This window comes from Labrus bergylta, chromosome 8 (assembly GCF_963930695.1).
Source record: "Labrus bergylta chromosome 8, fLabBer1.1, whole genome shotgun sequence".
Lineage (NCBI taxonomy): Eukaryota > Metazoa > Chordata > Actinopteri > Labriformes > Labridae > Labrus > Labrus bergylta.
The window spans coordinates 5,607,187-5,619,381 of record NC_089202.1 but is presented as its reverse complement, the minus strand read 5'-3'; the positions used below and the strand labels follow the sequence as shown (position 1 = coordinate 5,619,381).

The following is a 12,195-nucleotide window of genomic DNA, read 5'->3' as shown; positions in this document are numbered from 1 at the left end:
CCAGTGAAAGGGTCAGGAATGTTTAAATGTGATGTGAGAAAAGAACACGGAGGGGATTAATGGGAAAAGTTTGTAGTTTGGCAGACACAAACCCACACACATGGTTTTAGCAGGTTTTCAGAAAATGTCAAGAGTATAGTTTGCAACTGTGTGTTTTGAAAATTGGCCACAAAAAGTTGTGTTGTGACTTTTGTTTGTCCAGAGTCTGCACTTTGGTTGTGTCAGACCAGATGTGATATCTTACACTCAACTGATTGTTAATGTGGGAAGCAACATTTGATTCTACACATTCATTGGCTGAGGAGAGAAGTCTGTGCTCCCTATTACTACTCCAACTGTAGCCAAATACAGATACTTCATACAGTATACACCACAAAAAGACCTGTTCTGTTAAGTGCTCAAACTTGCTAGTGGAAATTGAACAACAACGGTCTAATATTTTGGGAGGTACGTATCATTGAAATAAACCTGTAAGAGCGCTTTAAAGGCTTCTAGTTTGGGTCAATTACTGGTAAGCTGCCTCCATACATTTCAGCCTTGTTGGAATGGAATAGTGTAACGTATTTCACTTGTTCCAGTGATTGGATGGTACTTAAGGTCACCCGAGCATATTCACATCTTGGAAAGATTGCTTTTTCATTCAGTGCCCCTGATTCCTGGAATGTCATTCAACACGTTTTTGATGAAGACTCTTCCCTCTTATGCAGGCCTTAGTAACGGACCATTGTGCATTAATTTGTAACTGTTTTTAGCTGTGTTGCTGGCTGTTTTCTGTATATGGTATATTTTCTTTTTAGCTGATTTTCTTTTTTTTCCTTTCCTACTCGCTTTTATTTGTGTCCCTGCTTTTACGCCTTGAGCTCGACTTCACTGTAAATGAGGGAAACCTCAGTGTCTTCCAAGTTAAAATAAAGGTTTTGAATTGAATTGACTCAGTCGGGATGGTAATTATCATGTGTGTGATTGTTTCCCTTGAACCTCACACAAGAGCTAATAATCGCATGCATTTTTGTTCTAATCAAATAACCCATTAAAGCCAGGACTCCCACATGTTTTCACTATGTGTGTAAGTGTTTACTGTGGAGCCTGCTGTAGGGATATAATGCTTTCGATGTTCGACACTCTAATCAAATAAGAGTTGTATGAGTTTTTGTTTTAGTTCTATATTTCAATGATTTCACACTCACTTGTTTCTGCAGAATCAGTGTCCTGATTAGTCTGTACATTGCAGACATTGATGTAAACCCTTGACTGAACTACTTATGACCATGTCTTCTGTAGAATATAAAAACATTTTAGTATCTCATTTTTAAAGCTACAGGCATCAAACACAGAACTATATTAAACTCTGCAGTACTGGGGTGATAGTAATCATAGACACAGATATTTCAAAAACAGCACACATAAACCAAAAAACTACAGCTAGCTGTGTGGCTCATTATCCACTTGAGATTAGTGAGAAAATAGGTCAGGCTACACACAAATCTTTCCAGTACTTTAGAAAACCTCTTAACAGGAAGATAAAGTTCAATAGAAAGTGTACAATAAAATAAAAAACACAAGTCTTTAGCAGTATATTGATATCGTTTCAGCATTTGTTTTTATCTACCTGAGCAGTGAGGCAGTGGACCACTCCAGTGTCCGTTCAGCTGACAGGTGAGTGATGAGTCTCCTATGAGCTGGCGGTCTCCAGTGCAGGTGTAGCGCACCGTGGAGCCAAAGGTGAACTTCTCCCCACTCATCACTCCATGGGGAGGGGTACCTGGGTGGCCACAGTCCACCTCTGCATGACAGAGCGAGGGAAGGAAATAAGATTGAAAAGGTGAGTGGATGGAGGGGTTTGTGTTGCTTCCCAACACAGACACACATCGCCACAAATGCCTTAATAGCTTTCAATAAGCTAATATATCTATATATATATATATATATATGCTAGGCTAAATATCTTCACATTATTGTTATGTAATTCACATCCTTGAGAGTCACCTCTGCTGAAGTCAGTGAATATCCCGTCATAATGTGCTGATGGAAAACATGACAAAAAAAACACACACAGGTTGATCTGCAGTGGTGTGAGCTTTGTATGTTTAGGTAGTTTGGTGAAACTTGTGTTGAAAAAAAATTGATGGATAATTACTGTTACTCACTCAGAACTGACTTCATTGCCGTGATAATATTTCATATAACGAGAAAAGATTAGTTTTAATTTTGTATCTAAATTCAACATGATGCTTATCAGATAGTACAAGGATTTGATTTTTTTAATGTTATTTTAAAGTTTGTTGGAGCTTTAGTAATAAGCTTAGACTTGTAGTGCAAAGTAAGTTCCTGTAATTTTGGAAAGCTAATTTATTAACAAAGAGTCAGTGACGCCTGTAGCTGTGAATAGAGTCACACACTCCCGTGTATCTCTTTAATTATCATTCTGTTTGATAAACTAAATGGGGGATGCGTCATCTCTCTACCATGAAATGAAATGCTTTGTGAGCCTATGTGCTCAATGTAGAGGTTTACTTTAGATCACTTCAGCAGAAATAGGTCATTACCGTTGGCAGTCTCAAACAAAAGTAAAGTACATGATGAGCCAGGTGTTGGTGAGCAACATGAAAACCTCAGATAACCCCTACTGTTCATGGATGGTTATATTTTGAGCACTTGGTTTAGAGGGAACATTAGCAATAGCCTGAACAACTGCTCCTGTGACAGTTTCTCCATTTCTAAATTAGGAACAGTGCTACATAACCATATGCTACTAGGACATCAAACTACATATTGATGCTCTCAGGCAGTGTGTTTGGCAACTTGCACCATTTTATTTAAAGAAGCACATGAGGACACAAACAAGTGTGTGAATACTCAGTCCAGACTCAAAACTTTCCCCCCAATGTTTTACTTGCAACATGTGTCCTCAACGTATCGGCTGCTGGTTTGACTCCTGGTCTCTGCACTTTGATGCACATCTAGCCCACTCTCTCCTTTCTCTTAAACTGTCCAATCAATTAACACAAGAAGGCAACACAAATCTTGAAAATAAATAAATAGATAGATGCATGTATGTTTTCAATCACAAGCTTCAAGACCTCTTCAAAACAGATAAACATATGTTTGTGATAATGAAGATCCGCTTAGGGTCTTAACTACACTGACTCCAATAAGGTCATTTCTGGAATGAAATAAAGATGGCACTTTCCAAAATGCTGTAGGAAAGGCCCTCAGAAAAATCGACAAACCATTCGGTGATGCCATCATAATCACTTACTTCCATTATAATATCTATGCCAGACATATAAAAAACCTTAAAGAATCTGCTTGTAGAATTTAGCAGCACTTATGTTGAGGGAACAGTTTGCAACCTGCTCCTTCCAACCTGACTCAGCAAAAACCTTGAAATGGCCTTAAGGCCAGTTTGTTCATTCTGGGCTACTGTTTTTAACATTGTTATGAAACATAAGAAGTCCTGTTCTGTCTGTAGATTTAAAGATCTCATTCTAAGGTAATGGAAACAAAATGCTTATCTTCAGTTAATTAGTTTCTCTTGAAACCAAGCTTATGTATATTGAATTCCATTTCTGCCAAAAGACCTAAATCTTACACACTGGAACTTTATTAATAACAAGAATATTTAAATGATACAGTTGCAAAAGGTATAAAAAAATAACCACTGTACCGATGCATTCTGGGAGAGGTTTGTCCCAGTGGCCCTCCGGCTGGCAGGTTAGTACTGATGACCCGAACAGGTAATATCCTGGGTTACAGTCATAGAAGACCACGCTGCCAAAGGTGAAGTTCCCGTGCTCAATCTTACTCTCCCTGATAGAATTGGCAGGGATACCCGGATCTGTGCAGTTTACCACTGGAAGACAAGAAAGAAATACATAGGATCTCATGAATTATTCACTCTGTTTAATCATGATAGGAGAGAATTCATACAGTAGCATACTGAAAGCAGTCCAATTAAATTCTGATTGCTGCAAGGATATCTCAGAGAGGACAGATGTTTTCATTGTAATTTCAGGCAAACTGCTGTTAGAACTCCATGGTCACATTCCTTTTAGCAGATGAGGTTTACCTTTCCCTTTATTTCTTTTGACCTAAGTGCAGTCATATAGACTCCATTCAAAGAATCAGTATGTTATCAATATACTCTTTTTTTATATGCATGCTTTGTTGTTGCAATAATGGTTTCATACAAATACATTTCTTCTTGTTCTGAGGAAGTAATGGTTTTAGAAGCATTTTAAACCCATATTGTGAAAACTGTTAGTACTAATATCCCTATGCATAAGGTTGCTATGGCAAGATACTCACAATGCACATCAAACCACCACATAGCAGGAGGTGGAAAATAACATTCATTCTTCACTGAAATATTGTATTATACATAATGTATGTGATGCATTGTACAGGGTACATTCATATATTCAGTTTATGCGTTATGGCTTTCTATAATTGACTTTTTTTATCTACTGCATGTTTATCTGGACAAGAGGCAATCTGGCATGAATTATTTGACCTCAACATAGCATACTGAGATAAAAAAATAAAGACAACCCTCAACATTATGAGCACCACCCACAATCGTCACCAGGGATCTGACTTCTCTTTTCTGGAAACTATTAGTCCTTTTTCTCTGGTTCGAGCATCATTTGCGTGGATGCAATCTGTTAGTATATGCACATGTGAGTTATAAATAAGTCTTGATATGACCTGAGCAGTGGCTTTTTCTGTTTCTTCTACAAAGAGGGAGACAAGTGAGTCTTTGCTATTTTTAAAGCACTGCCAATCATAATAACAACCAAGGCTTCCTCTTGGAAACAACAAAAACAAAGGCCCAGTTATTGTCACAAATTCAAAGCAAACAGTCAAGAGGCAGCTGAAATCTCCAAAAACGCAGCTGACAAGCTGGTTGAAAGCTGAGAGTAGCTGAGGGTGAAATTAAGTTCAGCGCAACATCACATTAAATCAATATTGCAAATGAGCAAAAAGCTGGCTTAATGTAAGAACATTTCAGTGCAAATACATATTTTGACAACAGGAGTCATGACAGTTAAATAAGATTTTATTATTTTGATCTTTTACCAGGTCTGTCTCTGCAGTGCAAATTAAAGATGGGAAAACTGTGTCTCTTCGCATATTTCTGCCAACAAAACTCATGCCAAGACAAGAGACATTTCTAAATGGGCAGAGCTTGGCAAATTTAGCGGGGCTGACAAGGTGCAGAAGAAGAAGACCTAATTCATATAGTATAATGTTAAATAATTTCTTCTTGTTTAACTTTTCTTAGCCAGCTGAAATCATATAGACTTTTCCAACCTTTTAAGTACAAAGTTGTTGTGCCCAAGTCTTGTAATAGTGGAATATCTTTCCTGAAAAATGTATTGCTAAGTTAGAATTAGTTTAGGACAACAACAAATGTAATACAAAAAAACCAACAAAACTGTGTGGATTGCTGCTGATTGTAAACACAGCACTAATGAGCCGTACCTGGGCAAACTTAAATTGGACACAACACAAACATAGCCACCATCTGATACAAACAGTAAGATGTCTTCGAGATATAAATGTACTGAGCTCTCTTGCTTTCAAAGTAATCTCCCCCTGCAGCAAATGTCCTGGTAAAAACTGGCTGGAAAATTGCAGAAACAATTCTCCATTTATGCTTTTCTTTCCATACATCCCGATGCAAGCTCATTATTACGCTTTTCTACGCTTTGTTCTAAGATAGTGACTTTTCTTTTTCAGATCAATAGATATGTGAGCATTACTTTTGTCCATTCTGCACCTGTTTCTATACCCATGTATGCTGACAGTCACTAGCTGCTGATTCCTGAATGATCACAATACATCTGCTGTTTTCTAAATTATTCTGTTATCCTAGCTTGTGATTCCTGTTCCAACCCTCTTGCTGGATCTTAGTTGCGCTTGCTGGCAGCTACCTGCTCCACTGATGGCTAGCCTGATTCACAGGAACAGAGCGAGATGGAAGTAGCTCCTGTAATCAAACATTAACACACCTTTAGTTGATGTGATACACCAAAGTAGCCCTCTTCAGAAATGATCACATCAGATGGTTAATGAGATGCAAAATAATGTGACAGAACTGCTAGTCCCAAATTATTGTAGTACATTCTTGCTTTCACGTTCCCGTCTGTCTCACCTCCTGAGGCAATGTGTCCGATCTGAGCCACAGCTAAACATGCTGGCAGAGACGAGCAGCTTTCCAGTTCAACTGTCAACATACATCAGCTTCCTGCTGATACTTTGTCAGTCTAGCTGTCAATCATAAATCCATTCTCCCTTAGCTCAGTGGCCGGACTTTACCTCTGCATGTCGGTGGCTGCTGGCTCCACTGGCGGCTGGCCTGGCACTGGGCTGTGGAGGGACCTTCCAGGGTGTAGCCTTTGTTACAGGAGAAGCGCACCATATCATTGTAGTTGAAGCCATCCCCTATGGTGCGGCCATAGATTGGGCTTCCCGGGTGGCCACATGTGACAGCTGAAAATGACACACATCACCCGGGGATGTGTCAGGAAGCGGGAGGCAGAGAGATGATGATGGAACATGAACATCAGCAGAGAAAGGGTACAAACAAAAAGGTAAAGAGGAGATGAGAGAAAGAGAGGGGTAGAGAGAAAGAAAATTCAATAACAATGATCAATAGGTGATGTACAGTGACACCTACCATAGGAATACCATTATCATGTAATTAACCTCAGAGGACAACCCGGGGAATTAGGAAGCAAGGCATTACCTTATCACAGCAAGGTACACAGCATATTTCAGTGTATCAATAGGTGAAAAGGACACTGACAATCACATTATGAAGATAATTATTACTTATTACTACTGACTTCAGTGCTAAGTTCTAAGACTTAAAGGATGGGAAAACATTCATTGAAAGCATTAGCTTTTCTTTCCCAGTAATACAATATGCAAAGCATCCTTAAAAAGTGATCAAATTAAAAGCCAAGATCCAAAACACAATTCTCTCTGTAAGCTTTTGTTTTCATTTGAACATCAGTGTCCATGTTGAGAAATTCTGAAATAACCAAGCACACATTCACTTCATCTCTCTTCAATTTAACCAGGCAGTGGAAATTGTTGTTTGAGCACTTACATATACAAACTGGGAGGAACCCTGACCAGATGTGGTCCTGCTGGCAGATCCGTACTGAGGAGCCAATGAGCCGGAATCCAGGGTTGCACTGGTAAACCACTGTGTCTCTATAACCAAAGTTTTCCCCGACAACCTGCCCGTTAACGATCTGCTCTGGAACGCCACAATGACCAGCTGTAAGATAATAAGAGAAAAAAAAACAAAGTACTGTCAACATCTCTTCTTTTGCTAAATGTTTGTTTCTTTCAACAAGATTGTGACAAAAGGAAAACTTGCACATGACAAACACAGTACATGACTTGTAGTGTTTGTTCTTAATAACACTCTGTGGTCAGAAGAATAGGCAGCGTGAAGGTCCTTTTTTTCCAATAGGCGCCATGTATTATGCATGACTCACAATGACTTAACTTAATCATTCCTGTGGTGCAATTCTTTAGGTCAATAGAATTTGATAATAACAGCCTACAGAGGCATTTACTGAGCAACGGATGGTAGTTGCAGGGTGGAGACACACTTTTGATTGTGTTTTCTAGTTGAATAACTTTGCATTTTGACAACTGTATTATAAAATGAAATGAGGATAATGGTGATTTAAAAGGTCTCGGAATTATGATGCTGGCGAAAAAAATTAGTTAGCGCATTCACAAAACACATTGAATTTGAAAAGCATTTTTCAGCATCATTATCTCTGAATATTCTTCTAAATTCATACTGGCTTCTGCTTAACTTGTGTTGAAAACTCAGCCCTTCTCATCTACAGTAGACAGAGACGCATGTGAAACTCTTTAAAATCTGTGCAATACGTTCATGCACATGATCGTATTACTTTCAGCTACAATAAATCCCTTTTAGAGAGAAGGAATCTCGCTTAGATTTCCACTGCCACATAAAACATGGGAAATTGCCACTGACTGTGAGTTTGATTTCCCTAATTCAATCCTGCACCCAGAAACTCAGCTGAGCATTTTACTATCACAGTCTAGTTGACAAAGGCCAAATTCTCTGAAGATAGTGCTGAAGTAGGCCACCATACTAAGAGGTCCATGGCTATGTTAGCCCTGACAGTCTTATAACAAGATAGAGGTGCTGGTCTTTTAATGAACTGTACTAATCTGGAGTGAAGCTTGAAGTGCTGGTGCCACAGGGTTGATGAATAGTCTAATGCATGTGCTGGAGAATCCGTCACATTGTGCTGCTGTGTGGGTTTGAATGCAGCTCAAGCAATTATGTATGTCTCATTTTCTTCCAGCACAGTGCAGTGATGAGTCGTGGTAAGCTTGGCTGTAGCATATTTTCCTGTTTATGTATCTTTACAAAAGCTTAAGGCTTTTTGGTACAAGATGGCATATGTTTTGTAGATTCAGTCTAGGTGTGGCTCTATATGGCCCACTCACATTTAGCAATTTTAGAAACACCACAACCCCCTGACTCTCAGGCTATACTGCAAAATGCTCGAGTCAACCATAGGACATTACTGTAAGTGACATTTCACAACTCTCTGTGATGTCAGAAAACATCCTGATGAGTGTCAGCCTAAAGGCAGTTCTGAATTGTAACATACCGTAAGTTATTAGCACAATGCCAGAACTGCATAACAAAAAAAACTGCACACATTTTTTTATTTTTACTGTTATTGGCTGTATACACTCAGCAAAAGAGCCAATTGTAGATACTTTTTACTTCTGCATCTGGTTCTATTCTGGGCATGATGACCCAACCATAACAGCTCATATTCTGTCTGGATGGATCGTCAGCAGTTTTTGACCCAGGTCAAGCCTATATACTGTAAAGTAAAAGAGATCATTTAGACTGTGCTTACCCAGGCAGTGAGTCTCCATTCCACTCCAGAGGCCTGACAGGAGACACTCTCTAACTGTAGATCCGCTTAAAACATAGCCAAGGTTACAGCTGAAAATGGCCGATGCTCCAAAGGTTGTTTGGGTCCCGATTTTTTTCCCATTAGGAGGAGTGGGCACATCACTGCAGGAAATGACTGCAAATAGATAAGGAGGATAGTAAAGAGAAGGGAGGGAGGGATGATGGAGGCAAAGAAGAAAACGAAAAATAAGACAACAGGAGAGTGAGCGAGAGGGAATGATAGAGCAAGAAAGAGGAGACAGAAGTTGGCTTACATCTCCAGTCAATAGGAGAGGACAGTCATTAACACCCATCTTACCGACCTTAATGCCATAAAAACATGACCTGTACTATTTCATTGTGAGGATAATGAAGATGTTTGTCTTTGTCCTAACATCTTTCATCATGCTGGCTCGTATCTCCTTTGCTAATACACAGGCTATTCAGTTTTTATGCTACCTAAAAAGCAGTTCCCATGGCAGCATAGAAAAGATTTTCCTGCAATAAACAATATCCAACAGAGGCTGGGACTGAAAGACGTGAAGAATACAAAATCAAGCTGCTGATTTAGTGGGCTGTGAACAAAATATTTTTTTCTGCATTGTTACTATCAATGAATCTGGTATGAGGTGAGTCAGAAAATAGGTTTTGTATAAAAATATATAAAACACTTTTGGTTCCTTTCACTGTAATGCAATGTCAAAATATGAATTCCTTGGAAAAATTATCTTTTCAATTATGCTCAATTTAAAAGTCATCTTCATTTATTGATTTGAGATATCTCTAAAATTGTGACAGTTTTGTCTTTTTGCTGCAGTAAAAGTTATCGGTACTTACTTTTACAGCGAGGCCTTTCACTCCTCCAGCTCCACACCCCGTTGGACAGGCACTGGATATGGGCCGGGCCAACACGGTAGTATCCAGGGTTGCAAGTGAAGATTATTTTAGTTCCATACTCGTAGTTGGAGCCATTGACGATCCTCCATTTTCCGTGGTCAAGAGAGAAGGAACTGAGACTTGGGCACATAATGACTGTGCCCAACAAACAAACAAAACAAAAAAACACAAAAAAAGAAGAGAAGGGATTGGTTGGGGAGTGGACATTATTAGTTTTTGGATTATTCAAATGGACTGACTTCTGTTTCAATTTCTTCTCTTATCCCTTGTACACACAATGCTAAGTCAAAACCTACAAACCTATGTAACCATCCAGCAGTGTAAAGGAAATACAAAACTGTGCAAAGGAATTATAATCAGGAAAAAAAACATTAAGTCTATGTCAAATGTAAATCGCAACTTTTCTGCAGTAACTGTAAACAAATGTTTTTCCACAACAAAGTTGTTCATAGATTGGCACTCTCTCAAACCAAATTAGTTTCAAAACAAACTGTTTCCTTTTTTGCCGTGAGTACATATGCAGCTGGGAATAAACACTGGTCTCAATAGTAAACATGTTGTCAATCACTCGTTATGTTGACTGTCACACTGTGGGGAGTGGAACTGGAACTATTATTCACCATTTCATATCTCTGTGTATTACTCTACCAAACAAGTCAGTGATTTTCTAATAACACAGCATATCCAGGTTCTATTGGGACTGCAGTACTCATTTGTGTCCTATTACAATGCAGGGTATTGTTAATACCCTGCACCCTCAAACCTAAAATCACTGCCTTCTCCATAACACTTCATCCCTGATCTTATCTCACAAATTCTCACTTTCCCTCTCCTCAACCATGCTATGGCTGCTTGTGGTTACCCCATTTCTTTACCTCACGCATCCCCCCTCCTCAAGACCCAAGGCCTTCCTCCCTCTAACATCCTTTACTCACCGATGCATCGGGGTATCTTGTTGTGGTTGCTCCAGGTGCCGTCTGGCTGGCAGACTGAGGTCGTCAGCTCTTTGGAGGAGAGCCGGTAGCCGCTGTTGCAGAAGTAGGTCACCCGAGTGCCGACGGAATAATCAGCAGCTAGCACACCTCCGTTCACTGGTGCACTGGGCACACCGCAAGACACGGCTGCAAGAAGCAAGATGACGATTGTCGACTCACAGGTTTATGCACAGTTCAGGACACATGCAAGCATGGTTTGCAGAGGCGGCTGGTAGGCACAGACATGGCAGGCTAACAAACATTCACTTTAAGAGTCACAGTTTTGGGAGCAAGTGTAGAAAACACAAGCAATACAAAGTGTTTAATTTACAATAGCTGCTCTTTGCTAATTACTATGTTAATTTTCCTTCAAATGGTTACTAAAAGAAACAAAATGAAAATAATTACTCAAATTTGATACCAAACATCCCTGTAGAATTCTAACAACAGACCTTATTCATGGCAGACACTTTGACATGTCACAGCAGGGAAAGAACAGGTGTAGTTAATACCATTAATTTGGACTTCATTCTGTTTAGTTGAGCCGGTGACAAAGCCCTGGCACTGTGCATGCTACTGAGGCTGGAATGGTTTACTTACTAGAACACTTACTGGAAATGAGCCATCATTAACAGAGTTGCACCTGTACTTTCTCTGCTTTTACAAGACAAAAAGTCACCAAGAGGGTCACACGTCCTAATTTGCAAAACAGTACGCCAACCGGCACAGACTACATTTATTCTGTTATCATTTAAGCAACTACATCCACCTAATGCATTTATAATAAGGATGTGGGAACACATCTGTCATGTCAACCCTTCGTCAAGTCATTTTGTTACACTGTATATATTATAGGCCACTGGATCCATAAAACTGCTCTTTAAATCTCCTTGCTGGAGAAATCCTTGAAAATATTACATATAGGATTGGGCCCTGGAGGATGGAAGTAATCCAACACTTTGCAGAGTGGTATGACATCAAAATGAAAGTCCTCCATAAATCTTTCAGGGATTTAGGAGGTTTTCTATGTTAAATAAAAAGTTATTCACTGACTTTCAATTAGCTAATCAACCGAGTAACTCTTGGTTCCTCTAACAATCTTATTTCTGTCATTTGTCAATAGTTAGAGCACAAAAAACTCAAATGACATATTTAATTAGGAATAACTTATTACATTTTGTACAAGAGTTCCAAAGGTAACTCTTCCTAACATTTAGATGCTCTCTACGACTCCCACACAGCACTCTGTCCTTGCTCCAATGCAGTCTGAATCTGGGTTATGATGGCCTCAGAGCTCAAACACATAGACAGCTAAAGCTAGTAGGTCTCAAGGTGTTTATCATCAGAGCT

At 39.3% G+C, this 12,195-nt stretch overlaps 1 protein-coding gene across 1 annotated transcript in view; it reads right to left on the bottom strand.

The window, feature by feature from the left end:
- The window catches only part of LOC109997916 (CUB and sushi domain-containing protein 3), a 221,823-nt gene that overhangs the window by 44,067 nt on the left and 165,561 nt on the right, over positions 1-12,195 (bottom strand). The window contains exons 50-56 of the mRNA XM_065958064.1: positions 10,807-10,992; positions 9,812-10,006; positions 8,937-9,110; positions 7,118-7,291; positions 6,322-6,495; positions 3,668-3,853; positions 1,610-1,783 (exon numbers count right to left, since the gene is read on the bottom strand). Of these exons, the coding sequence (XP_065814136.1) occupies positions 1,610-1,783; positions 3,668-3,853; positions 6,322-6,495; positions 7,118-7,291; positions 8,937-9,110; positions 9,812-10,006; positions 10,807-10,992 (1,263 nt within the window). The remainder of the gene's footprint in view (positions 1-1,609; positions 1,784-3,667; positions 3,854-6,321; positions 6,496-7,117; positions 7,292-8,936; positions 9,111-9,811; positions 10,007-10,806; positions 10,993-12,195) is intronic.